At 48.1% G+C, this 27,614-nt stretch overlaps 1 protein-coding gene across 2 annotated transcripts in view; it reads left to right on the top strand.

Annotated features, from left to right (window-relative positions):
* The window catches only part of TLN1 (talin 1), a 1,223,782-nt gene that overhangs the window by 744,833 nt on the left and 451,335 nt on the right, over window positions 1–27,614 (top strand). For both annotated transcript variants that reach the window (XM_069626724.1, XM_069626725.1), the window contains one exon: window positions 8,854–8,956. In XM_069626724.1, the coding sequence (XP_069482825.1) occupies window positions 8,854–8,956 (103 nt within the window). The remainder of the gene's footprint in view (window positions 1–8,853; window positions 8,957–27,614) is intronic.

The raw sequence follows: 27,614 nt of genomic DNA, 5'->3' as shown, positions 1-27,614 counted from the left end.
CATTCTTGTCCCAGGAAAATTCTATCACACTGTTTATATGAAGCAGGCAGTTTGTAGATGTTATTTACTTTCGACCACACCAGGGTTGTAGCTGTTAGGACAGTTTTTCAGAAGTCCTACTAAGGGCTTAGAAAAACCCATACAACTGAGACAGTACAAAACTCCACTCTTACTATAAGGCTGTATCACCAGAGTATTTGGTAGCATAGACAGAGCAGCCAGGCTCCTCTTAGGAGGGAGATAGGGCTTTAGGAAGTTACAAAGAACCTGTATCATACAAATGGTTCAACAGAAGCACTAACACCCAGAAGTATTATAAACAATAAAGGTTTAATATAAATATAGGCCAAGGTAAATCTTGGTGGTAAGTACTTTGTTATGGAATCATAAACGCATTACAAAAACACAACACTGCTTAATGTACACAGAGCAAAGCATCGATCTTGTTCAGAATCACTAACAGTATTTGTTAGGCAAGATTGTGTGCAGTACCCATTGGGAGACTAGAGCAACCTTGACCTCCTGGCAATAGGGAACCCAACCTTTGGCATAAGTCTGTACTACACAGGTTGGTAGTGTGGCTATGCAGCCAGGATTATCTCAAGAGGGGTCAATGTGAGCAGTAGGGTTGTCGCAGTTTCACAGTGACATGTATTCAAATAAACTCTTTTACTCAAGGTTTCTTGATTAAACAATTATTAATGTAACAGTCCGCTATATATGCCTTCCTCAGAAGGGAGCAAAAATATGTCGCACTTATAATGCACTTCAAAACACCCGGTTTTCTCTAAATCAGATGATACCCATTGGGGATGGCACAGCTACACCCCTAGCTAGGGCACTGTGGACGCTGATTTATCACTGGTACATCTAGAGCAATACAGAGTTTGGTGCAAAATAGTAGATTGGGGGGGAGGAATAAAACAAACGTTAACAAATAATTAATAAACTGGTTAGTACCATTAAAACCCTCCAATGCAAAGTAAATGTAACCCTTTCCTGGAGGAAAGGCAAAAGCACAAAGTCTGAGGTAGAAGAGTCTCTCAGGGAGTCGGGACAGTCCATGTTAATTGAACAAAGTCTAGGGGAGCTGAAGATTTTAAGTAAAAGTCTTGCACAATGTTTTAAGTTTGTAACAATAAGATTCACTTGAAGGGCCACAAGTTGGGAGGCTTGTGAGGGACAAAGCTGCACGCAAATCTGCAATGGCAACCAAGACAAGTCTCAATTGAGAACAAGTAAGGCTACCCAAGAAGAGGTAAGTCCTCCTAGGTTTAAAGTACCTTTGGTTAGAACAAATGGTTCCAGCTGGCTTCTGTTCTTGTGTAGATCAGCAGATCCTGTTGTTCCTGGGCCTCAGTCGTGGGGCAAGAGGGAGGATTTAAGGGGATCCCTGCAACACAATGGGAACGTCGGCGGCAGCAAAGGTCAATTCAGTGGCACTTCGCGGTTTCAGCTCCTTGAGTCTCAGCAAATAGCACCACTGCGGACTCTTGGATACCACGCTAGACTTTCCTCACATCTTGGGGTCCAGCACTCTGTTGGGTGGCTCAGACTTGGGCAATCCTGATTTAAAGGGAGTCTGTAGGATCTTCCTCAGGCTCGGGTCTGAACTTAAAAGCGATGCACTCAATCTGGTGTTCCACTAATTGGCACTTCGGCCACATCAGCAGCAGTGTAAGTACAGCCAGCCGCGAGAGGATGTCCAGAAAAGTTCACTTTGGAGTTGATTGGTACCACCAACTCAAGGGGAGAAGTCGTCTTTGCAGGGCTTCTCTAGTTGAGGCGAATTTGGGGCTTCAGCACAGCAGCAGGGCCTCACCGGGCAAACCCAATGGTCTAGGATTTGCAGCAGGTGTCTCTTCCTAGTTCTTCGGATTCCTTTGTTCAGTGGTCGACTCTGCCTTCCAAGTCAAAAAGCCATACCTTTTTTATCCAGGTCTCTCCCTTCAATCCACCCTAGCTGTCAATCACACAGCAGGGTGGCTGTCTTCCAAAGGCAGCCAGCCAACCAGTCACCGTTGGGTGCATTTCTGTAACCAAGGGGATTAAGCACAGGGAGTTTCGGGCACCTCTCACTTCCTGTCTCTGCCAGACATACTGGAGCCAGAGGCGGGCTTCACTTGTGAATCCCACCAAAGTCAAAACTAACAAAGGGACCAAACCTGGTTTGGCACGCAGAGTAAATCGCAAGAAGGTCCTTTCTGACAAGAAATGGTGAAAAAAGACCAGGCCATTTTGAGAAAATGGGCACCCATGGGTGCCTTAATGCAGCTGCACAAGCATCCCACGGTAAAAACACACAATGGTATTAAAAAGTAAACCACTGCCACCAGCCGTTATTTGTAGAAAGGGTAACGTAAAAATGTTGCATGAGAAACTAGACAAAGGGGATACCAAGTAACTCCTAAAGCACCCTATTGTAAGATAGTATGTGCTGGTCTAGAAAGTTACAAAATGTAAAGTCAATTTCACTTCACTGCTCTTGGAAACAGTTTAAACCTTTGGGAAATCTAAGACTTCTCTGGGCCACTGCACTGAAGGTGCTGTTTGTCACAATGTAAAGATGATGCCTATGGAGTTTGTCAGACTCCAAAGTCAAAAAAAGAGACCAAATCACTGAAAAAAACCATGAGTGTGGAGGGGGGGGGGGGGGGGGGGTGGGAAGGTCTCTCTCTCTCCAGGTTTAGAAATTAAGTCTTAAAGTCCAGCAAAAGTTCTCGGGGTCTCTAAGATATAAGGGAATTGGCACATTTCTGAGAATTCTCCCTAACAGTATTTCTGGGCAAGTCGGACCTAATCGTACACATTTAGAATAGCACACACCTATTCAGGGGGAGTAAACTTGTTATATCTGCAGCCTGACCATTTATGCATGTCTTGGTGAGTGATGATGTCCGTATGGAATGTAGAGTGGAGCCCTGTGTGACTGAGTAGAATATTGTGTGGTTGGCGTTCTGATCTAGGCAGTTGATCAAAATGTTGCCTGAGTGGTGGGAGCCAGTGGGCTCTCCACATTATCTCTTGATAATTACCTGATGTAACCTGATTACTTGATGCGGACATGAAGCTTAATGAATCTGTGAACCATACCACTGAGCAAGCCTGATATTGGGAAGATCACTTCATAACATTGGCAACGAGGTCTGGTCCCATACATGGACCCATGGAGAAACTAAGCAGAGAAGCTATCCAAAGAAGAGAAACGGGTACAAGCGCCAGAGAATGAGAAATAGGCGTGACTGCTGTGTGGGGTGCATTTATGAAGCTGTTTAATGAAGTGAGGAAGAGGGAGACCCACTGCACTCATGAGTTGAGAACCACCACACAGGGCTGTGTTAATGGTTGGAGAGAGAGGCTGCAGCCGGAATTGATAAGGAGAATGGATAAGGGAATGGCCCTGCAGTAGCGTCTGACAGTATGCACCCGGCTCTCGTCAGAATTTGGAATACAGATGATGTGAAAGTTAAGGAGATCTGGATAAGCGGAATGGTCCTGCAGTATGGCAGTCAGTATGTCCCATAATCATTGGGACTGTGCTCCTGCACCCAGAAGGAATAGGGGAACAGGATTTCTCCATGTAATTTGCCAGAAGGAGCACCCTCGGAGCGGAAGGGGGACATACCAGTGATGACCTGTGCTCATGGGGGTGCACCTTGTCCTGTGAGATGCTGTGCGCGTTTATTTAGAACTGCGGGGTGCCCCTGTATCACTCAGAGATGCTGCAGCAGACAGTGATTTTTTTGTCCTTTTCTTTAGAGGCAAAACAGTGTTTGTCAGGTGGCATCACTGTTGCGGCAGTCGAAGCCTGGCAATACTGCTCCTCGTTGAGTTAAGTATCAGAATGGGGATGTCCGTATGTTGCTGGAGGGGTCGGCGAAATCGGCAACCCAATTTATCACTCTGTTACAATCGGTGCATAGACGCATCCAACCCTCTCTGCTTACATCCAACTTAATACTGGCAGTCAACCCGCACATCGAGAAGATGTTCAGATCAGTCCCCTCAAATCTCATATAACTTAGGCGGTAGTTAATCCCAACTCTTTATTAGTTACTACTACAGGAAAGAGGGCTGGAACCACTCTTGCTTCTGCCAAAGCACCTCCTGACAACGAGAGTAAAATAATATAGACCCTGAGCAGGAGTCTAGCTTCTCGGCAGCCTACCAGACAAGGATGGCTAATAACACTGTTATTAGCAAAGTTATAATTCTCCCAAGTGAGATGCAATCGCTTAACAGATGGCCTCCGTCCCAGAGCCCCTCCAAACACAGCTCTCACTCATCATAGAGGGGAAACAAGTAGCCAAATGCATCCTCAAAAATAACTTGGATGCAGCGGACAATGTAGGGAGAATCGTGGCAGTAAGCACACTCATTAAACGCTACGCATGGCTAAATCAATCAGACTTCAAGCTAGAAACCCGGGCAACCCTCCTAAACATGCTCATTGATCCCAATGCTTTGTTTGGCAAAGCAGTGGAGGATGCTCTTGCACTCGAAAGTGGAATATGACGCACTCAAATCCCTAGGGCAGCTCACCAATAAACCCTTTGGGCAAAGAGGAAGCTCTAACTCTTGCTGTTTCAGAGGACAAAACTCCCAACGGCCTCAAATTACAATCAAGGTGGCCAAGGTTCATCACAGGGGCAGTCCTCACAACAGCGTTTTCAAAGAGACCAAAGAATATCTTGTAGGGGCAGATCCTCCTCGAGAGTTGGCTCAACCCCCCCCCCCAAGCAATGACTACCCGCTACAGGTTCCCTCCCATGCCGCTCCAGTAGGTCGTCGTATTTCACACTTTACCCAAGCATGGGAGGGGATATCTTCGGACAAGTGGGTACTTTCCACCCACCGTGGCGCAGGGATATTGCACAGAACTGACCCAAACTCCAACCAACCAGCCGCCAAGACAAAGACAGTCTTCACAGGAAGAACAACGTATCCTGTTGGAAGAGGTTAAGGCGTTGCTTCTAAAGAACGCCATAGAAATCGTCCCGGCAAATCAGGTAAACACTGGTATTAATTCAATGTACTTCCTTGTGCCGAAAGCAGACTTAACAATGCACCCTGTCTTAGACCTGCGCCCTGCAAACACCTATGTCAAGTCACAAAATTCTGCATGACAACGCTACAGTAGGTAATCCCACTACTAAAGCAGCGGAACTGCATGGCAACCTTGGATATAAAAGATGCATACTTTCATATTTCAATGGTCCCAGCGTGCAGAAGGTTCTTGCGTTTCAAAATAGCATACCGGCACAACCAATTCAAGGTGCTACCCTTCTGCATAGCCTCTGCTCCAAGGGTAGTCATCAAGGTACTAGCGGCAGTCCATCTATGCAGGGAATCAATCCCAGTATACACTTATCTGGACGACTGGCTGATAACTGGGGAATACCCCTAAATTTGCAAGCCAAACACGCAGAGAACAATTAATCCCCTGTTCCAAACGGGATTCTCAATCAATGAGAAAAAATCAAGTCTTGTTCCAAGCAGTTCTTAAGGGCTGTCATAAAAAGAGAAGAGGGTCTAATCTTTCTATCAAACGAAAGAGTCCAAAACCTACTTCTACAAATACCTCAGTTTCTGGCCTGCCGCCAATTAACTGTACGCAAAGCAATGTGCTTGCTCGGGATGATGGCATCACTGATTTACTTGTTTCTGCACGCACGGCTGCACATGCATCCAATGCAAGAGTGATTTGCGAAACAGTGGAATCAGGCAAGCAGCAGTCAGTGGGATGATCTAGTGGTGTTTTTTCGCTAACCCTAGTTCAAGCACTACGCTGGTGGACAAAGGAAAAACTGTTAAAGGGAAAACCTTTTCGCAACTTGACAGTGCAAGCAGTTGTCACAACAGAAGCGTTGCTCACTGTGTGGGGAGCCCATTACCTTCGCCACACAGCGCATGGCCTGTGGACACAAATCGCAGCCTAAAATCACATAAACCTTTTGGATCTACTAGCAGTACTCAAAGCACTGCAAGCTTTCCATGTGCACCTGTCAGGTCAGACAGTATAAGTCCTCATAGACAGCACCACTGCCATGTCTTCCATAGACCAGCAGGAGGGCACACACTCCAAGTTTGTCCAGGCTAGCACAACCAATTTGGAAGTGGGCACTCAAGCGGGGCATGTTCCTAACAACGCAACATGTTCAAGGGAACTCAATTCTATAGCAGACTCATTAAGCAGACATCCTCTAGCCGAAGAGGACAAGTGGCAACTCAACAAAATTATCCTAGACATTATCTTCTCCCTATTGGGTTAATCCCATTTCTACTTGTTCGCCACATGCCAAAACACCCAATGCCCAGACTTCGCATCCAGGTTTCCCCAACACGGGTCCAAGAGGAACGCCCTGTGGATTAACTGGTCAGGGAAATCTGCCTACACTCCCACATCCCCTGACCCCACTACTGAGCAGGATAGTGAACAAGATGCACCAGGAACAAGCAACTCTAATCCTGGTTGCACCTATGTGGGTGTTGGGTAAGATTGTATGCAGTACCCTTTGGGCGCAATACAACAACCGTGACCTCCTGGCAATAGGAACCCAACCTTTGGCCAAAACAAGGGGTGCAGGAAGCACCTGAAGGTGAAAGGTCTAAAGAAGAGTAAGACATACAGAGAGGGGTTGCAGATCAGTGATCATGCATAGGAGGAGAAAAGAATCGGGCGGTTTCGAAAGTCTGATTGTACCCCACAAGTGAAGTGTGTGTGAAAGAACTGTGTTCAAAAGGAAAGGTACATCCTGACGTGCTGAACTGGTGTTCGCAGCTGAAAGGGGCTCAGCTTAGGGTAGGTAACTGTTAGTCAAGATTGTATGCAGTACCCTGACCTGCTGGCAATAGGAACCCAGCCTTTGGTGCAAGTCTGTACTACAGGTTGGTAGCATGTTGAGCAGCCAGGCCTATCTCAAGAGGGGTCAATGTGAGCTGTAGGGGAGTTGCACAGAGATTCACAGGGACAAGTATTCAAATAAACTCTTACACACAAGGTTTCTTGATTAAACAATTAAACAGTCAGTTTGAGTAAGCCTTCTTCAGAAGGGAGCGATATAAAGCAATACACAAAATACCTTCAAAAAGACACACTTAGTTTTCTAAATCAGTAAATACCCTTTTGGGATGGCCCACAGACACTACCTACACCCTCAGGTGACCTCAATAGTTAAGGTGCTGTTGACATTAATGTATCACTGTGGTATTTAGAATATTCTTGAGAGGAGTGTTTAAAACAATCATTTACGCAATTATTCTTAAGTAGGTAAGTACTTTCAAAATACCCCCCCCCAATGCAAAGTCAGTTAACCCTTTCCTGGAAGGAAGGCAAAACACACAAGCAGAAGAGAGGAGAGTCATTCAGGGAGCCAGGCCAGCCAATGTTAAGTTGGCAAAAGTCAAGGTGAGCTGAAGCACTTCTTGCAGGTAAGTAGAGTCTTTCACAATGTTTAATACGTCTTTGTAGGATAGAAGAAAACAAAGTAGCGCCACAAGCTGATTAGGCTTGTGAGGTAAAGAAGCTGTTAGCTACTCTACAGAAGTAACCAAGACAAGTCTCCAATGAGGACAAGTGAGGTTACACAACAAGAGGTAAGGTCTTTCAGACTTTACAGTACCTTTAGATTGAAGAAAAGTGCAACAGATGACTTCTGTTTCTGTGCAGCTCTGCAGATACTGGTGTTCCGGTGCGTCAGTTGTGGGGACAAGAGGGAGGATGTCTGGGGACTCCAGCACTACAATGGGCCGGTCTCTGACCGCAACCGGCAATATTCAAACAAGTGGCACTTCGGTGTTTCAGCTCCTTGCGTCTACCGCAAATAGCAACACTGCAGTTCCTGACTGTCGTGGTGGACTTTACTTGCATCTGGGATGCCGCACTCTGAGGGGGCTCAGGCTTGATCGGTCCTGCTTCCTGGTAGTCCGGAGGATCTTCCTGGAGCTCTTGGCCAGCTGAAAAGCAACGCACATGATCTGGTGCTCTTTGACAAACTAGGCACCCATGGGTGCTTTACTGCAGCTGCAATTTCACTTCACTGCTCTTGGAAACATTAGTTTATCCAAGAGAAGGTATTTAACCTTTGGGAAATCTGGAAGACTTCCCTCTGCTACTGCACTGAACGTGCTGTCTGTCAAAATGTAAAAAGATGATGCCTATGGAGTTTGTCAGACTCCAAAACCAAAAGAAACAGTGTTCAAATTAAACAAAAAGGCACAAGTGAGTGGGTATAAGGTCTCCTCGCTCCAGGATAAACATTAAGTCCAAAAGTCCAGCAAAAGAGCTGGGCGTCTCTAAGGTAGAAGGGAATTAGCGCATGTCCGAGAATTCTCCCTAACAAACCTCAACACGTGAAGAACTATGGGTACAGTAGAAGTCACATTAGGCATAGTATTATTGGCACGCCATGTCGACGTCCCTTTTGCGAGTTTCGAAAACAAAACAGAAGTATTACTCTGCAGCTATCACTAGATGTCGGCCCATGCATCGCATGTGAATCCAAGCAGATACAAGCATCAGTAATGTATACCATACATAACGTTTTGTAGAAAGGTTACCTGTGTGGGTTAGGTATGGGAAATGTCCTGGTATGAATTGCAGAGGACACAGAATATAAAGATAGCATGTTGTGCATGTGCCAGGGTAAGACAAATGCACACCATGAGGGTACTAGAGTTGATAGAAAGCTCATCCACAGAATGAGCTATTAAGAAAAAAGTTTAAGGATTAGCATTCATTGGTGCACCATTTTGAAAGCTTTTGCAGTCTCTTCTGCACCAGGTTAGTGATGGGATGCAAGTTCTGTTGTCCTAATAAAGTCACACTGTGATCATCTGCTTTTTATCCATCAGGCGGAGAAATGCGCTCAGGACTTGGGGAACAGCACAAAAGCAGTGAGCTCGGCGATTGCACAGCTGCTTGGAGAGGTGGCGCAAGGCAACGAAAACTACACAGGTAGGACTGGTATCCCAAGAATAAAGGTTGGTTGTGGGGAAGGTGAGGTCGTAACAGAAACTAGGCTACAGCATGTCCTCAACTGGGTATGCTGGAGCTTGTTTCTATTTCCCCAGATTAGAGTTTAGAGAAATGTTTCATTTGTGCAACTTTTCCTCCATTGATTTCAGTGGAACTCCCAGCATACCTGGCTGCTCGTTGGGTGCGTTATGGAAATTTCTTGCATAACGCTCTGGTGAGGGGTCAGAAATGAAAGCCAGACACAAAGTTGTCATGTTTTTGGTTAATGACTTCTACTAAATAAAAATGGGTTTGGGAAACTACCTGTTCTGCTTTAGAATAGGGCCAGAACTTCCATAACGCTGTACCTCTGGGTGTACCCCAAGGACCGTGCCTCTCCCCTACGATTTGCAAATCTTTCTTCTCTTTGCGGCATTAGCCGCTATGGGGTTAATTTACACAAACTTTGCGGATGATAACACAGATACTCATCCCAATGGCTGGCAACCTAGAGCAGGATTCCATCATAAATAAAATCTAGTCTCTCATTCAAAATTGGATGGCAACAAATAGTCTATGCCTCATTGTAGGATCCTCAGCTAGACTGAAAGTTACATTCGGACTACACATTCATCATTCTACAGGGTACTCCCATTACTATTTCAAACCAAGTAAAAACGCTAGGTGTATACCTAGACACAAACCTCACCATGAGTAAACATGTCAACTCGCTGGCCTCATCCACTGCCTAAACAGCTAAACTCATTGCCCTCAGTCGACAATTTCTCACTACACAAAATTGCATTACCCTAGTAAGAGCCCTTATTCTGTCTGTTAGACTATTGTAACGGTATTGTAACATTCTCCTGCTAGCCACCACGAAAAAGAATCTAGCCAAACTGCAATTACTGCAAAATAAAGCTTTTAAGAGCAACGCTTGGAATCCAAAAAAGAGACCACTTCTGACTAGGAGAGAGGTACACTGGCTACCCATACAAGCCAGAATACTGCATAAAGCACTCACCATCACACATAAATGCATCACCCTAAACGCCCCTACCTATCTGAATAAATGCCTCACCCAAAAAACCACAGTCGGATGTCTAGGATCCAACTCCAGCACTCACCAACTCACCCCCCGCTTTAAGAGCTCAATGACAGGAGGTTTCAGTTTTCCTGCATCAGCTCCTAGAATTTGGAACTCACTCCCTTTGAACATAAGCAAAGAAACCTCCCTCACCCACTTCAAGAAACTGCTAAAAACTTGGCTATTCAATAAATCCTAACCTGCTTACATCCCAATTGCTTTATCCAGCCCTGCCGTCATCACCCCCAACTTGTAACTACTGTTAGCCCACATGTTCCCCACTTTTAAATTTTTGCCCTGTATCTATGTCAAATGTATCTTTTTTTTTCTTCACCTGAACCTTTTTTCCCTTGTAACCAGAAAGTTGTACTGTAAGTGTGTAACCTACGCTGTGATACCTTCGGCTGTGAGTGTATAATCAAATGTAATAAATAGAAACTGTGGATCAGGATGTCAGTAACTGAAAAGCCGTTTTTGTGTCCAAAACGGCCTATCTTGACCCACGCACTAAAACAAAACGTGGTGAACATAACTTGATGTTGGCAAAGTTGTTCAAAAATCCAAAGCATAAGAATGACTCTGAATAAAATGTTCTCCAAGGTAAAGACACCTGGATCCAGAGTGTGGTCCCCTTCCCCTGGATTCTTTAATAAGATGGCAAAAATGTCTCATTAGCTAACAGTTCCTGTCTTCTGTGGACTCCCTAATTTCTTTTTTTAAGCAATCCGTTCTGCAACAGTCTTTATGTAGAATTTCTTCTAACTTTGCAGATAACCTGGTATATTAACCCACTAGGTATTGTTCTACAATGTCAGCTGCATGGTGTTACCTGCCTGCCAGGACTTCTTATGTACTTTACAGTACTGTTACATCCCGTCCCCTTTCCTCCATACTGTATGGGCGTCCCTTCCAAGGGACTGGAGACAGAACCTTTTTCACCTGAAAAAACCTTCTCCCCCTTCAAATTTAGAGGCGTGCAGGGGCGCGGCCCAGGGAGCATGCGCTGCCCTGACTCCGCGTCGACGGGAACGGGCCGGATTCACCAGCGCTCCTGGGTTTGGCTTCAGCCATGTAATATCACGCGCGTATAGTTCGTTGTCTTTTTTTTGCATTATCTATCATTCAGGTACTCGATCCTCAGACGTCACGCTCCTCCCCGACGCATGTCGACATCCACAGGGTTCAATAGGTGTCCATCCTGCGACGGGCTCTTCCTGACTTCAGACCCCCATGCCCTCTGCCTACATTGCATTGGCCCAGACCACGGTTGGCAATCATGTTCGGCGTGTGACTCACTGTCCTCGAAGGCGCTGAAGAACAGACTAGCCAGGTGGAGGGAGCTCATCCAGAGCTCGCCTCCAGAGGATCCTAAGAACTTCATGAAGCATCGAACCAGGCTCCAGGTAGGGCCAATATTCTCTAGCGCACCCCGCTAGGGAGACTCCTTCCCAGGGACTCTTCCACGCGGGAGAGACCAGCCAGGTCCTTCTACTGGCACGTGCCCCGAGGCTGCTACAGCTACCGACCTACGGGTCGAGGGGTCCTCAGAATCTCCCGGGCGCAGTGTCGAGGGACTGGGGCTACGCCCTGCTACCAGCACAATGGCCGAGGGGATACGCCCTATTACTGGTAACACGTCGAAGGGGCCACGCCCTGTTACCGGCAGTACGTCTGAGGGGGGCGCCTAAATCCAGCTCTACCAACCCCCGGGTGGAGGGTGTCACACCTACCGGGCCGAGGCCCGAGGAGCAGGGTAGGCCTTGTGATCCACACACAAGAGTCTTGGAGCAGGCCGGGCCCAGCGGGCCGAGCAACACGTTGCAGGCATGTGGTAGGCAGCTCGACAAAATGGCTGCCGCGCCAGACAGGGGCACCCGTCCGACTCCATTCCACAAAGTCGCCAAAGTGTTGAGGTGGGACTGGCCTCAACCAGGTACGTGGCCTGCAGTCTACCCTTCATTTGTGCAGGGCAACTTTCCTTTGCGTCAATATGGACTGGGTATACAGCGGCTCCAGCAGTCCCCCTCTACCCTGTCGGTACCCTCTGCCACCTCTTTGGCCAGTGAGGAAGTGCTCTTCGAGAAGTTTCTCGGCTTCAGGAGGTCTCCTCAGATGGGGGCTATCATCAAAGACGCAGTCAGGGAACTCCTCCCCGGCATGCTAGAGGCACCACAGACGCCTTCATCGGGCCCCAGGTCCCGGTGCAGCCACCACCTCCAGCTCCACGGCCAACCTCAGCCGCATCCTCAGCCTCTGCTCACTGTACCCCTGCTTCCGATGCCATCTACCCCTCCTCCTCCACAAGATCCGCAGGATACGGACGCGGAGGATCCGGACATGCCATCCTCAGCCAGGGCCGCCCATGAACGTCTTGCTGGCCTGGTGGAGTACCTGGGCCTCCCCCAACCTGAGGTCGAGCAGTCGGCAGAGGGGGTTTTGGCTGAAGTCCTCACGAGACGCCCCTCTGCCAACACAGGGATTCCACTGCAAACCGACAGTCTCCCTGGCCAAGAAGGGTTGGCTCAAGCCCTACTCAGTCCAGTCGGTCAACCGACACCTGGACGCCAAGTACAGGCAGATGGAGGGGGGATTACTCTCGACCCATCCTCAGCCACACTCCTCGGTGATCGCTGCAGTATCACTATACTTCAAGCCTTAGTCGTCCTCAGCCACCTCCTCTGCGGCACTGCTAGGCAAGGAGGAGACTATCTTGAGGCGTATGGCAAGAAGATCTACTCCAATGCCTCCTTGCACCTGCGTCAGGCCAACGCAGATGCCATGCTGGTGGCTGCCAACCAACGGTTATGGTGAGAAATCGTGGACTTCCTCCTGGAACTCCCCACCCAATGCCAATCTCCCTTTAAGGCGGGGCTAGCAAAAGCCAAGCTCGTGGCGCATGACATTATAGAATCTACACTGGCGCATATCGATACCTCAGGCCGTGCCATTTGCATTGCCACGGACATGAGAACAGCCTGGCTCCGGGCAACAAAGTTCAACCCGGATGGCCAGGAGAGCATTCTAGATCTACCGTTCGAGGGGGAGGGGGTGAGACCTCTTCCACTCCTCTACAGACAAAGAGCTGGACAAGAAGAACAGCTCACAAACGGCAAAGTATTTATAAATTCTTACTAAGACCACGCCCAAATAGTACAACCGATCCCAGTGGCGCTCGGAGAAGGGTCGTACATATGGAGGGTTCCGCTGCTTGCAGGAAAGCAGATCCAGGCAGCCGGACCGCTCGCCGTCTCAGAACTGGCGCAAACAAAAAGGGGGGGGTGTAAGGGCTTTTTCCAGTCCCCCTCGGCCTCTGAGGGAAAGAGGGCATGACACGCCCCTTCGGGTCCACGTGTCTCCGGTGGGGGGCAGGCTTGCTCTCCTTGCACAATTCTGGTGCCAGAATTTTGCGGACCCCTGGATCCTCTCCGTAGTATCCACGGGGTACTGCCTTCCTATCCAAGCCTCTCCTCCCTCCTCCCCTCCACTCCCACACTTTGGGACAGCAACTTTTTTGGCGGAGATTCGGTTGCTCGTAGAGAGCCTGGCAGTGAGGCTTTGGCTTCTACTCCAGGATTTTCGCCATTCAGAAGAAGAACCAGGCGGGCCTGAGAGGTGTGCTGGACCTTTCCAACCTCAACCTCTCCTTAACCCTGAAAAAATTGAAGATGGCACGCCAGCTTTTATAGCAGCGACATTGGACAAGGGAGACAGGATGTGCTCCCTGGACCTGAAGGACATGTACCTACACGTCCCGATTTGGCCGCCCCATTGTTCTTTCCTACAGTTCAGAATCGTGGGCTACCATTTCCAATACAAAGTCCTTCTGTTTGGCCTCAACTCGCCCCCAGGGTCTTTACCAGGCTCATGTACGCTGTAGCGGCCCTCCTCAGAGCGCAGGGCCTCCACATCTACCCATACCTCGATGACTGGCTTGTCAGGGCTACATCTCCGGAAGCGGTTCACCACTCGTCCCATGCCCTTATGAACACACTGCACGACCTGGGTTTCTCGCCCAACCTCAAGAAGTCACAGCTGCTCCCTACGCAGACTCTGAAATTCCTGGGACTCATTTGGGACACATGCTCAGAGGGTTTTCCGGTCGGAAGACCAGATCTCTGCCATCAAGAGGGCCACCGCCCACATCCTCAGCAGAGAAGGGACCTCTGGATGGTGGTACTGACCTCTCCTGGGTCTACTAGCGTTGGTTCTGCTAGCCATGCCGCACACAAGACTAAGGATGAGAAGGATTCAACTGCACTTTGTGTCCTCATGGAATCAGGAGCGGGGCTCGCAATACGAGAAGATAAACATTCCTCCATCTCTCCACCCGGACCTAACTTGGTGGTCCATTTACTGCAACCTATGGACAGCCAAGCCTTTTTGTCCGCCCTCTACGCAGGCCACCATCACCACACACTCCTCACTAGAGGGCTGGGGAGCCTCCCTGGGCGAGCTCGCGGTCCACGATACCTGGACTCGACAGGAGCAGGAATACCACATCAATTGGTTGGAGCTGAATGCCATCTGGCTAGCGCTCAAGGCATTCCTACCACTTCTCAGGGGCAAGGTTGTCCTCATCCAGACAGACAACTCGACCAGCATGTACTACGTCAACAAGCAGGAAGGCACCAGATCCCCTCCTCTGTGCAGACTGGCGATCAGCATGTGGGAATTGGCCCTGGAAAACATTTACCTCTCGACAGTCTACCTCCCGGGGCATTCCAACCTGGAGGCGGACAGGCTCAGCAGGCTGGGAGCGGACAATGAGTGGCAGCTAAACAACCTCGTTACTCAGATCTTCAACAGGTGGAGTCACCCCCATGTGGATCTCTTTGCCACCTGGCACAACAAGATGTGTCCCCAGTTTGAATTCTGGCAAGGGCAGGGCCCCGGCTCTCCGGGTGACACATTTCACATCCAGTTGACTGGCATGAAAGCCTACACCTTACTGCCCACTCTGCTGATCCACAAGGTAATATGCAAGATCAAGGAGTCTCACCGACTCCTCATTATTCTGATTGCTCCATGGTGGCCAGCCAGGCCATGGTTTTTGGAGCTTCTCAGTCTCTAAGGTTTTTTATGTTTATTTATTTCTGTAGCGCTCCGGACCAGGGAGTATGAGGGCGCTTAGTACAAGTTCCAGGCACAGTGCATAGAAAACAATAATCGTAAGGCAGCAAGTATATACAGAATATACAGACAATAGAAGTAATAGCAAACAGAAGTGACAAAAGAGACATATGCGGTATGGACAGTTAATAACTGGGTCTGACTTAAGGTTGACTTTTTGACAGGAGCCACCCAATGGCCTGTTTCCTGAACGACTGGAATGATTTGGACGCCTTAATATTCAGTGGCAAGGTATTCCAGAGTTGGGAGGCGAGGACAGAGAAGCTTAAGCCACCGGCTCTTTTGGAGGTAAATCTGGGTACTGTAAGACATAGGGTATTGGACGATCTCGTGGTTCTAATGGAGGTTCTCATGGTGAATTTGTTAGTAAGGTGGGGGGGCTAAATGGTTGAGAGCTTTGTAGGTGAGGCAGAGGGATTTTAGATCGATTTTATGTTGGATGGTGAGCCACTTGCATGTGGTTCTGGTGGCAGAGATGTGCTCGCGCCTGGGAATGTTTAGCGCTGCTCGTAGCGCATTATTTTGAAAGACTTGGAGTTTTCCGATTATCGCTTGGTTGGCACCTAAGTAGAGGCTATTTCAGTAGTCTAACTTAGATTGTATAAGAGCTCTGGCTAGCGTGAGGCAACTGTTAGGGGAAAGAAATGGTCTACAAGCTCTGATTAGTTTTCCTGTATAGGCAGTGGCTGAGGCGATCGAGTTGACTTGTTTGGTGAGGTTTGTATTGGCATCGAGGTAGAAACCAAGCGTTTTCACGCTTTTGGCGATCTGGATAGTATTGCCATCAATAATGATATTGGAATAGTTGGGACTTCTTTTTGTAGGTTGCTCGGTGCACCAAATAATGAGCAGTTCGGTCTTCTCGTCAATTCAGGCAGAGGCCGTGTGTGGCCATCCATGCCTGAATGACAGAGAAGATTTCGTTGATCCTGGCTACATCAGTATTGTAGTTGCCCGAAATGGTGAGTGTCTGGGTGTCATCTGCGTAGTTTGTGTAGGTGACACCTAGACGGTCCAGTTTATCAAAGAGGGGCTTTGTAAAGGTGTTGTATAGGGTCGGTGAAACACATGAGCCTTGTGGGACACCGCAGGTGATGGGGATAGGGTCTGTTGCTACCACTGGAGAGAAGACTCTCATGGTTCTGTTGGCCAGGAAGGACTGTATCCATGCGACAGCAGAGGGAGAGAAGTGGGCGGCAGAAGAGAGGTGGTTGCAGAGTATCTTATGGTCAACCAGGTCGAAGGCTGCTGAGATATCTAAAAGGAGTAAGATAGCAGCCTTGCTCCTATCTTTGATTTCGTCAATCTGACTTTTGAGATCAACAAGGGCAGTTTCTGTTCCATGTTGAGGCCGGAAGCCAGACTGACGCAATCCGAGTAATTGGTTGGACTCTAGGTAATGCTGAATTTGCAAGTAAGCCACTCTGTCAAGGATTTTTAACAGGAAGGGAACAGTTGTGATAAGCCTATAATTTGTAGGGATGGCTGGGTCCAGGGTTTGCTTTTTTAGCAACAGGAGGACCCATGACTGTTTCAGATTATTGGGTACCAAATTGGTAGAGAATGACACGTTTACGAGCTTAGAAATGAAAGGGGCGAGGTCTCAAGCTGCATCTTTTATAATCTGTGCGGGGCAACTGTCCCCTTTGCAATTTGAAGGTTTGAGGGAGGTTATGATTTTTTGCACTTATAATACGGTTACTTTTTTGAAGGTGAAGCCATGGTTAGTGTTGGGGGTAATGGGTAGGCTGAGGTTGGGGGGGGGGGCTAGGTGTGGGGCTACTGTTGGACAGTTGTCGTCTTTTGTTTCCAATTTTGGTTTGTAGGCCAGTGATTTTGTTCGCAAGGGCATCTTGGATGCTAGTGCCCCAGCATTGGTCCTTCACGGACGCGTCCATAGGTGGATTGGGGTTCTCGAACTCCTTCAGGATGCTGAATAGTTCTTTGGTACTGGAACTAGCATTACTTATTCTTATATTGTAGGCTTCCTTTTTTGTGAAAATTATTTCCTTTTTGTAATGGGAGGATGCATTGGTAAGATTAATTTTGTGTTCCTCTGTAGGGTTCATTTTCCAAAGGGCTTCCAATTTGGACTTTTTATTTCTTAGTATTTTAAGTTCTGGTGTGTAACAGGCGTTAAGTTGAGCTTTAGGTTTACCTTTGCGTAGTTTTAGAGGGGCAAAAAGGTCAATAGCTTTGGTCATGGCATTGTTGTAGGTGTCTACTAGTAAATTAGGGTCTGATGAATTGGGGATCATATTTAGGGTAGGGAGAACCAGTGGGATGAGGGCTTCAGCGGTGATGTTCCTCTTATTTCTTGTCAGACATGCTGGTGCAGGTGGGCACTGTATATGGAGAGGGTTATTAGTGCTAATGTCAAATGAAAGTAGGAGGTGATCGGTCCAAATGAGTGGTTGGGGAGGGGGGGTCCTTGCAGATAATGTTGCAGTTGTGGGAAGCGAGCCAGTCTAAGGTTCTACCTTTCTGATGTGTGGGTAGGGAGTTAAGTTGAATGTAGTTCTGTTCGCAAAGGGCATTGGCAATGGAGGATACTGGAGAGTCGTGAGGATCATTGTAACCTAAGTTAAAATCACCTAGAATAATATTCTGTGATAAAGGTTTAGATTTTTCAGCTATGAGGGATATTATATCTTCCTCGAAGGAACCTATGGGACCAGGGGGGTCTGTATATTAGTTCCAGGGAAATGGTATTTTTAGGAGTGGTTTGAATTTTAATGGAGGTGTTCACAAGAGTTTAGAGGAAGGGAGGTTACAGATCGAATGTCAAGCGTGGATTTGAATATAAGTGCCACACCTCCGCGGGCATTATGTCTGTCAGCCCTAAGGATGGACTAGTTGTCTGGAACCGCAAGGGTTAGAAAGGGACCTGCTGCGGCATGGAGCCAGGTTTCAGTAATTGCGAGGAAATCCAAGTTTGCTGAACGGATAATGTCAGCAATTTCTGTAGAGTGGGCCACAAGGGATCTAACATTAAATAGGGCTCCTTTGAGAGGCATAGACTTTGCAGAGATATTTTTCTTAGTGACTTTGGTTATAGGGTTGTTGGTCATTTTGTTAAGTAGTGTAGGGAGTCTATAGCCTAGTCTATTGTTACAGGTCATGAGGTTAGGGTAGGCTGTCGGGCGCTCATCTAGCATTTTTGGCAGGTTCTGGATATTGTCAGAGTAGTCATCTGTGATGAGGTTAGGTGGAGGATTACTTGGCGTAATGCTGATTTTATTACTGTGGATTGTAGGTGCCCTATAGGGGAAAGGAGGCTGGGAGGGAAGGAAGGGGGTAGGGCAGGGAACGGGGTAGTGTCTAGGACAGCCAAGCTTGGTGAGTCCATTGCTGAAAGAGATATAGCTATTTCTGCTGCAAGGCGTGCAATCGGGCATAATGCAGAAGGGTAGCATGATGAGTACTAGCCAGGCTGACATAGTTTGGATAAGGATACGTACGGGCTACTATGGGGATGGTAGTCTATTGGCTGCGCTCATGCTTGTAAGCCCTGGGGTTTATAAGCGGTAACACTAGATTCGGAATTAGGGCATTTGCAAAGTTTGGGGCTTGTTCGAGGCACAATCACAGTAGTCTGTTGGCGACCGTAAGGCGCAACACAATCACAGTAGTCTGATAGCGATCATAAGGCACAACACAATCAAAGTGGTATGTTAGCGACCATAAGGCACAACACAATCACAGTGGTCTGATAGCGACCATGCTACATGCAACTGAGCATGGCAGTCTAAATATTGCACGACACACATTAGCAGGGAGATACAAAGTAACATGCGGTGGGTCACTAGGACAACTAAATTCGAAAACCACAATGGGTACAGGAGAAGCAAATTTCAACAGATGCAGAGGGGCACTGGAGCATTGCGTCTCGAGAATCACATATGTATGATAGATAGCAGTATGAGAACAGAGGAATGCAAGTAGACTTCAACAGGTTGTTCACGAGATCCAAATACTGGGATCAGCAACATCCTCCTATTTTACACGGTACTTCCATTGTAATTGTCAGGTCCAATCTTGAGTTTTCCTGCAGGAGTGATGCTGGCCCACCAGACCCCCTAAGTCTGCCCGCCTAACAGTCTCTCAGCAGATAAAACTACCAAGCTGGCAAACCCAAGGGGAAAGGGGAATTGGAGAACAAAACAAAGACAGATCTTCACGGAACTGCACTGATGCCCTCTGGTACTGGATTGCTTGATTGCTCGCCTCAGTGCCTGTGAAATCTAGGAGGAACAATAACATATATGTTGATATTTATGTGATAAATATGATTCTGATGTTTGTTAATCTGCTTAGAATCACATGCTGTGCATAGGTCCCACATCCAGTGGTCACTGCGGAGTATTGCATTTTGTTTTTCGTAGTCGAAAAGGGGACGTCGACAAGGCGTGTCTGTAACACTATCCCTATAGTGACGTGTGTTGTACCCACAATCCCTCACGCGTCGAGGTCCCTCAGATTGTTTTTTTCCGCCCAGATACTGGTCGCCTTTACGCGGAGCTCCTCGAGAGACATTGCAGATTTCATCTCCTCGACCTTTGGTCGTTTTCCTATATAATATAAAACATATCGATCCTCCCCTCGACGCTGTTGGAAGCTTCTCCGCCGAGCAAGATCTTCGACGGAGGGGACGAGCGGAGGAGATCTTTCGGCGTTGCCGAACACGTGGCCTGGCCTCGCAGGCCAAATACAGTAGGGAGAGTGGGGGTCGTGGGACATCTCTAATTCTTTCTGAGAATGCCTTTCCTTTTCCCCTTCCTTTCCCTTGGGGTGGTTATCACGTGTTATTGCCTCAGCTATGGAGAGGACACCCTTTAGGTTTTGCCCGCTTTGCAAGGGCAAGTTTACTTGGAAGGAAAAGCATTCACGGTGTAACCGCTGCTTGCCCCTCGATCACAAGGAGGAGGGTTGCACGGCTTGTCGGCTTCTTAAGCCGAAGACTCTAAAAGACCGTAGGGTCAAAAGGTGGGCGGCCTACGCTATGTCGAAGGCCGACGCCCCACCCACCGTCGCTACCTCCGACAGTGACGAGGAAAGTGATACCACGACCTCCGCTACGGAAGTCGTAAACCCCTCTAGGGAGCGCACACGCGCTTCGTCGTCTGTCCCCGGCCCCGACGGGCTCGGCTCACGCCCTGCTTATGGGGATGAACACCCCGGCGACACTAACGCACACAAGACCACACATAAGCACACAACCCATGGCTCTTCTTTGCCGAAGACAAAGAGAGCATCAGCGCCCAAGGAGACGCAGGTTTCACCGGCGGCCTCCTCGGACCGTTCGGGTTCGAAGCCCCTCTCGCAACCGCAGCCGCGACCAGCGACTGGGCTTTCGGCAAAGAAGGGCGCTGCCCCCAAATCATCGGCCGGAGCGCATCAGCAGAAAGCGCATGCCGCCGTAGAGCGTTCGACACCCATAACGTCGAAACCACAGCTCCCCGCGGACAAACGAGTCGCTGAGAGCTTGGCGAGGATCGTGGTAGCCGACGCCCAAAAGCGTATGCCGAAAGATACGTCGAGCGCTACGCAAAGGTCGAAAGACACACCGGAAGGCTTTTCGGAAGGCGACGGAACACTTTCCTCGACGCTATGGGAGAGGTCGAGCCGTGTTCAGCTACAAGACACCAATTTTCCCCCGCTAGACCGCTCAGGGGTACCCCATGAAACCATGGAAAGGCTCCATCTCTGCATGGAAAGGATGGAGAGGTTTATGAATGCCCAAAATCCTCCCACTCCAAAGAGAACAAGAGAAGGGCCTCAGGAGGACCCCAGGGCCAAAGTTCCAAGATTAGTCAATCCCCACCAGGACACAGCCTCAGACTTCCACAGTGTGTATGACCTCACTGGGGAAGAACATTATCTTGAGGAAGAGGATGATTTTATGGACGAGGAAGACGGTCGGAACCAGGAGGAAGGTCTGGACGACAGCCCAGACTCGGTAGGAGAAGGCTTTGGAGAAAATCCAGAAGAAGGACCTTCTCACCCCTGGCAATCACCATCAATATATTCCGACACTGATGTCCTGAATCTAAATCCTCCTGACATTTCACCGGTTAGAAACAAGTCTCCCATCGACGATCAACCCACATTTAATGCCCTGTTGCGCAGAGCAGCAGCACACTTCGAACTAGACACTCGGGAGCTCTCTCCTGAATTAGACTTTGTAGAAAGGGTAATTAAGGAGAAACCCCCGGTCAGTCAGACAATTCCCCTCCTCGCTTCGGTGAGGAGAAGAATCATCCCTTCGCTGTCCACACCCGCACTAATCAGAGGGGTCAATCCTAGAATTGAAAAACTTTTCACTCCTTCACCCTCAGACCCGCTGTACATCAGGGGACATTCCATTCCGGATTCCCTGGTAGTAACCAACACAAGAAAGAGGGCAGGGGTACCACTCTCCACCAGTGAGGCACCACCTGACAAGGAGGGCAAGCGGTTATATGCCCTTGCTAAAAGAATTACATCCTCGGCCGCTTTTTCGGCAAGAATTGCCAACAACAATTCTTTGCTCGCGAGCTAGGCGGACGCGCAGTGGGCTAAACTGCGCAAAGACGCCGAGGAAGCGCCGGAACCATTACGTACACGCCTGCTTTCAACTATTGGCGAAGGAACCCAGGTCAACCAGAGTATTGTGAAGAGCTCTCTGGATGCGGCAGAAACTGCGGGACGTTCCCTAGTTCAGGGAATAGTCCTTAAACGACACGTATGGCTGCGCAACTCGGGGTTCAAACCGGAGACACAGGCGTCTTTAATAAATAAACCTGTTGAAGACTCCAACCTCTTCGGGAGGCGGTGGATAAGGCTCTGGAGATGGCTAAAAAAGAGTTCGATACAATCAAAACTCTTGACCAAATCTCTAAGCCCGCTACCAGGCGCGGATATGGCAATAAACGCTTTTTTCGTGGCCAACTCCAACAACAAAATCAGCAGCAACAGTACCCTGCCACCAACTTCCAGACCAGTAGTGGCCAGTACAGTCAAAGAGGACAGCGTCGGGGCAAAGGAAGAGGGCGAGGGTCCACCCCCAGAGGTTCCCAAGCCCCTAACAACACCAAGTGACGCGAAGATTCGCGTCCCCTCCCATGCAACGCCGGTCGGGGGCCGGATAACATCCTTTCTTCCAGCATGGGAGGGTATAACGTCAGACCGCTGGGTACTTTCCACCGTAGCCCACGGATACTGCATCGAATTCAACAGTTCCCCAACATACAGACCCCCGAGGGGACGACGCATGTCACCGGAACATCTTGCCATCCTTCTACAAGAAGTACAGCAACTGCTGGAGAAGGGAGCCATAGAGGTCGTGCCTCTATCTCAGGTAACGGAAGGTATTTATTCAGTGTACTTCCTTGTACCCAAAAAGGATCTAACCATGCGCCCTGTATTAGATCTGCGCCCAGCGAACAAGTTTATCAAACCCCAAAAGTTTCGTATGGTGACCCTACAGGAAGTGATCACACTGCTATCACAGGGAGATTACATGACAACATTGGACATGAAAGATGCATACTTTCATATTTTAATGTTGCCAGCGCACAGAAAGTACCTCCGGTTCATGATAGAGGGCAAACACTACCAGTTCAGAGTGCTACCCTTCGGCATAGCATCAGCACCGAGGGTATTCACGAAGGTACTGGCAGTGGCAGCGGCCAACCTGCGCAGGTTGTCCATCCCAGTTTACCCTTACCTCGACGACTGGCTCATAACAGGGGATTCTTACGAAACATGCTTCTCCAATACCCAAAAGACGGTAGACCTTTTGTTCCAGTTGGGCTTCTCCATCAACAAAAAGAAGTCCAGCCTAGACCCCAGCCAAATCAAACAATTCCTAGGGGCTCTAATTCAAACAAAGGACGGCCTCGTCTTCCCCTCCAAAGAGAGGGTCCAAAACATGTTGTTTCAGATCCCTCAATATGTGTCCGGTCGAGAGGTGACGGTACGCAAAGCAATGCGCTTGCTAGGCATGATGGCGTCGTGTATTTATTTGGTACCTCACGCGCGCCTGCGCATGCGCCCTATGCAAGAGTGGCTCAACAGCCAGTGGTGTCAGGCCAGCGGACTATGGGACGATCTATTAGTGGTCTCGCAGGCCTTAGTTCTCTCGCTACGGTGGTGGACAAAAGAAAACCTAGAGAAAGGGAAACCCTTTGCCACACCCGCGGCAGAAGCCACTCTAACCACAGACGCATCCCTCACAGGATGGGGGGCTCACCTATCCCATCAGAATGCTCACGGAGAGTGGACTCCGAGCGTAGCATCCAAACACATCAATCTTCTGGAGCTACTAGCGGTGTTCAAGGCGCTAAAAGCCTTCCAGGAACACCTACAAGGCAAGACAGTGATGGTCCTTACAGACAGCACCACAGCCATGTATTACATCAACAAGCAGGGGGGAACCCACTCTCCAGGCCTGTCCAAACTGGCCCAGAACATATGGAAGTGGGCTCTCAAACAGAATATGTTCCTCCTTTCACAACATGTACCAGGGGAACTCAATCTGCTGGCAGACAAACTCAGCAGAGATTTCCCCCTGCCCGAAGAGTACGAATGGCGACTGCACGAAGACATCGTCTTCGACGTCTTCACGCAATGGGGATTCCCAGAAATAGACCTGTTCGCAACCCTGGAGAACTCACAATGCCAAAGCTACGCCTCCAGGTACCCCCAAAACCAATCCAAGGGGAACGGTCTGTCGATTCGATGGTCAGGGAAATTTGTTTACGCTTTTCCCCCCCCGACTCCCCTTCTCAACAAGGTGGTGCACAAGATGCACCAGGAACAAGTAACCATGATACTGGTGGCCCCTATGTGGGCCCGACAGCCATGGTTCGCTCACTTGATGGAGATGTCTCTATCTCCCCAGTAAAACTCCCCTGCCCGTACAACATGCTGTCACAAGACAGGGGCAGGACGCTGCATCCATGCCCCCAGAACATGAACTTAGCAGCCTGGCTCCTGAGGTCGTACAATTTGGACACCTACAGCTCCCGCAGAGATGCATGGACATCCTCAGGGAAGCCAGAAAACCCAACACTCGCCACTGCTATTCTAGCAAAGGAAGAGATTTGTCATCTGGTGCAGAGGAAAGAGCATCAACCCAATTGACTGCTCTCCCACACATATTGTTCTATATCTGACCCATTTATTGGATTCAGGTCTAGTGTTCAATTCCATTAAAGTCCACCTAGCGGCACTTTCTGCATACACCACTTCCCAACTCAAAGTGTCGTGGTGGAAGATCCCTGTTATAAAGGCCTTCATGGAGGGAGTAAAAAGAATACACCCCCCGATAGCTGACCCAGCTCCCGGATGGGACCTTAACGTGGTACTTACAAAACTCATGGGATCACCCTTTGAACCCATGCACAAAGCAACTCTTAAAGACCTCACTCTCAAGACTGCTTTCCTAATAGCTATCACCTCCATCAGGAGAGTAAGTGAACTACAGGCTCTTTCTATTCTAGACCCCTTTGTTACAGTTCACAAAGATAAAGTGGTTATACGCACTCACCCAAGGTTTGCTCCAAAATTCATCTCAAAATTCCATGTAAACCAGTCTATAGAACTACCAGCGTTCTTTCAAAATCCTTCCAACTTGGGGGAAAGGACTCTGCACACACTAGATGTGCGCAGAGCGGTCATGTTCTACATGGAAAGAACCAGATCACTGAGGAAGACTAATCAGTTCTTCGTCTCGGTGGCAGCAGGAAGAGAAGGGGATGCAGTTTCAAAGTCCACTATTTCTAGATGGATTGTCCAATGCATCACTCTCTGCTATACTCTTGCTAAGAGAGAACTGCCCTTTAGGCCAAGAGCACATTCTACTCGAGGCACGGGGGCGTCCATAGCATTCATTGCAAATGTTCCCCTTGAGTCCATCTGCAAAGCGGCTACCTGGAGTTCTGTGCACACCTTTACAAAACACTACTGTCTAGATGCACACTCTAGATCTGACTCCCAGGTGGGACAGGCAGTATTAAGACATCTTTTCTCTACTGTTCCTTCTCATAACCCACCGCCAACTCCGGGTACTGCTCGCTAGTCTATGCACAGCATGTGATTCTAAGCAGATTAACAAACATCAGAAGACAATGCATTACTTACCGTAAAAGCATTTCTGATGGTTGTATCTGCTTAGATTCACATGCGCCCACCCTTCCTCCCCGCTCGGATGGAAGGAACATAGACATCTTTCTATATTTCTCTCTTTTCTGTACTCACTCACGTCTAGAAGGCTCCCTCAGGGCAGAAAAATACAAACAGAGGGACCTCGACGCGTGAGGGATTGTGGGTACAACACACGTCACTATAGGGATAGTGTTACAGACACGCCTTGTCGACGTCCCCTTTTCGACTACGAAAAACAAAATGCAATACTCCGCAGTGACCACTGGATGTCGGACCTATGCACAGCATGTGAATCTAAGCAGATACAACCATCAGAAATGCTTTTGCGGTAAGTAATGCATTGTCATACCTTTTCTTTAAATATTTTTTGCTTTCTTTTTCCTGAAATACCTGTTGCCTATGCTTTAGTGCTAATAGGCTTTCTTTTCTTTTCAAAGGATGTCGAGCAGAAACTTCTGTAGAACTTGAATAACCTTTTTATGTCAGCTGATTTGTAATACTCTTGAATTGCTTTTGACTAAAAACGAAACTTATAGTACTTCAAAAGTCTGTGCACACGTCTTTTGAGTTGCGTGCACACAATACGAAGACTGCTGTTTTGAATGGAATCCGCAGATGCCTTTAAAGCTTCACTTCAGAATTCACGAACCGCGCTTACAACCGCTGCTCGATTTCTTGACTAAAGAACCGCGCATCCATCCGACGCTTGCTGAGATGTCAACGAGCCGCGCTTACAACCGCCGCTCGATTTCTTGACTGAAGAACCGGGCATCCATCCGACGCTTGCTAAGATGTCAACGAGCCGCGCACAGCTTCCGAAAACGAAAAGACCTGTACGCGACGGCACGTAATGAAAGTTAGAATCTTTACTCTAACCTTACAATAACGGCGAATGCGAGACCAAGATACGCTCGCGCACGGAACTACTAACTAATTTAAAAATGCAAATACAACCCGAGCTTAAAGGTTGGCACCTAATAATATATATATAATATATATTTATATGTTTCCGCGCAAGTGTTAGTAGATCAACGTACGCAAGTAAAAACTGTATGAACACACAAAAAATATATATTCGCAACATGCATAGATAATGGAATCACTTCTAAAAATGGAAAGTTCAGTTTTTTCAGATTCGCTTTAACAAATGTCTCTTAAAAGATAATAGGCAATTGAAAACCTCACTCTATTTCAGAAGTCTCAAAAAATGAATCACTTAGCTTGCTTCATCTGTATCTTCACTGCTCTTTGTAAAGTCTTGAATGTAATGTCTTTTCTTCTGAAAAAACCTTCGGAAATCTTAAGTACTTCTGGAAAAGGTTAACTATAAATATTTTAACATATTCTTTACAGCTAAGTAGACTGCCACTAAGATAGCAAAAATGAAAGGCAGTTTAGAAACTTGAGCAGCATTCCAAACTACCTCATAATCTATTTACACCAATCACTGCTGCAGAAAAGACTCTCCATCTTGCTTTGGGGAAATAAGCGATTCCTGAATGTACATTAAGGAATCTTTGTACACGTTCTATTTCTATTTCAAACATAACCCAAACTTCACACTATTAAGTAAAACTACACCCAAAAGGTTTGTGAATAAATGATGTTTTCTTACTTAAGTGTGAGCAATTGAAAACTATGAAAATTATCTTGGAATGATAACAGTATGTCTTTTGAGGTTGTGAACCTTTGAAACCCTAGAAATGTACCATGGAATCCTGACAGTAATGAGCCTCAGGACTGCAAGGTGTCGGTGGGCCGCCACAGATACGCACAGAGAGGTCTGATCCTTTCTGCAGGGTTGGTGCGTGTGCATTAGAGAGTAAACACTATAGGTGGTAAGTTCAAAGTGAGTGGAGGCAACAGTAGCAAGAATAATAGTGGGAGGCAAGGTGGTACTAGAGGCACAAAAACTGCTGCTCTACTACAGAATATGTAGAGGCCAAAGAATGTGCGTACATGCAGGTTAAGCAGTGCAAACAAATACTGTGGTAATGATGGAGGCAATTTAGGCAGGCCGATGTTGAACGTCACAAAGGCTTAGAGTTCTGCGGTGAACAGAGCGCGAAAGCATGTGACGTGCAGAGCGGGAGGTAATATCAAATTGACTAGCATTAGTGATGTGGGGTGATGCCAAAGTTCAAAGCATAATCCGGGGCAGTTACGGCAAGTCGTTGAAAGGGATGGTACTTCAATTGGGCCGTGATGCAGTATGTGTAGGCAAAGGTTAGGTTCAGCATGGGGTACTCACTGCATTGGACCAGGGGTACTGTCCCACGGACCGTCTGGCAG

Source organism: Ambystoma mexicanum, chromosome 6p (assembly GCF_040938575.1).
Source record: "Ambystoma mexicanum isolate Mex_15411 chromosome 6p, UKY_AmexF1_1, whole genome shotgun sequence".
NCBI lineage: Eukaryota > Metazoa > Chordata > Amphibia > Caudata > Ambystomatidae > Ambystoma > Ambystoma mexicanum.
This window is presented reverse-complemented; position numbering and strand designations above follow the sequence as displayed.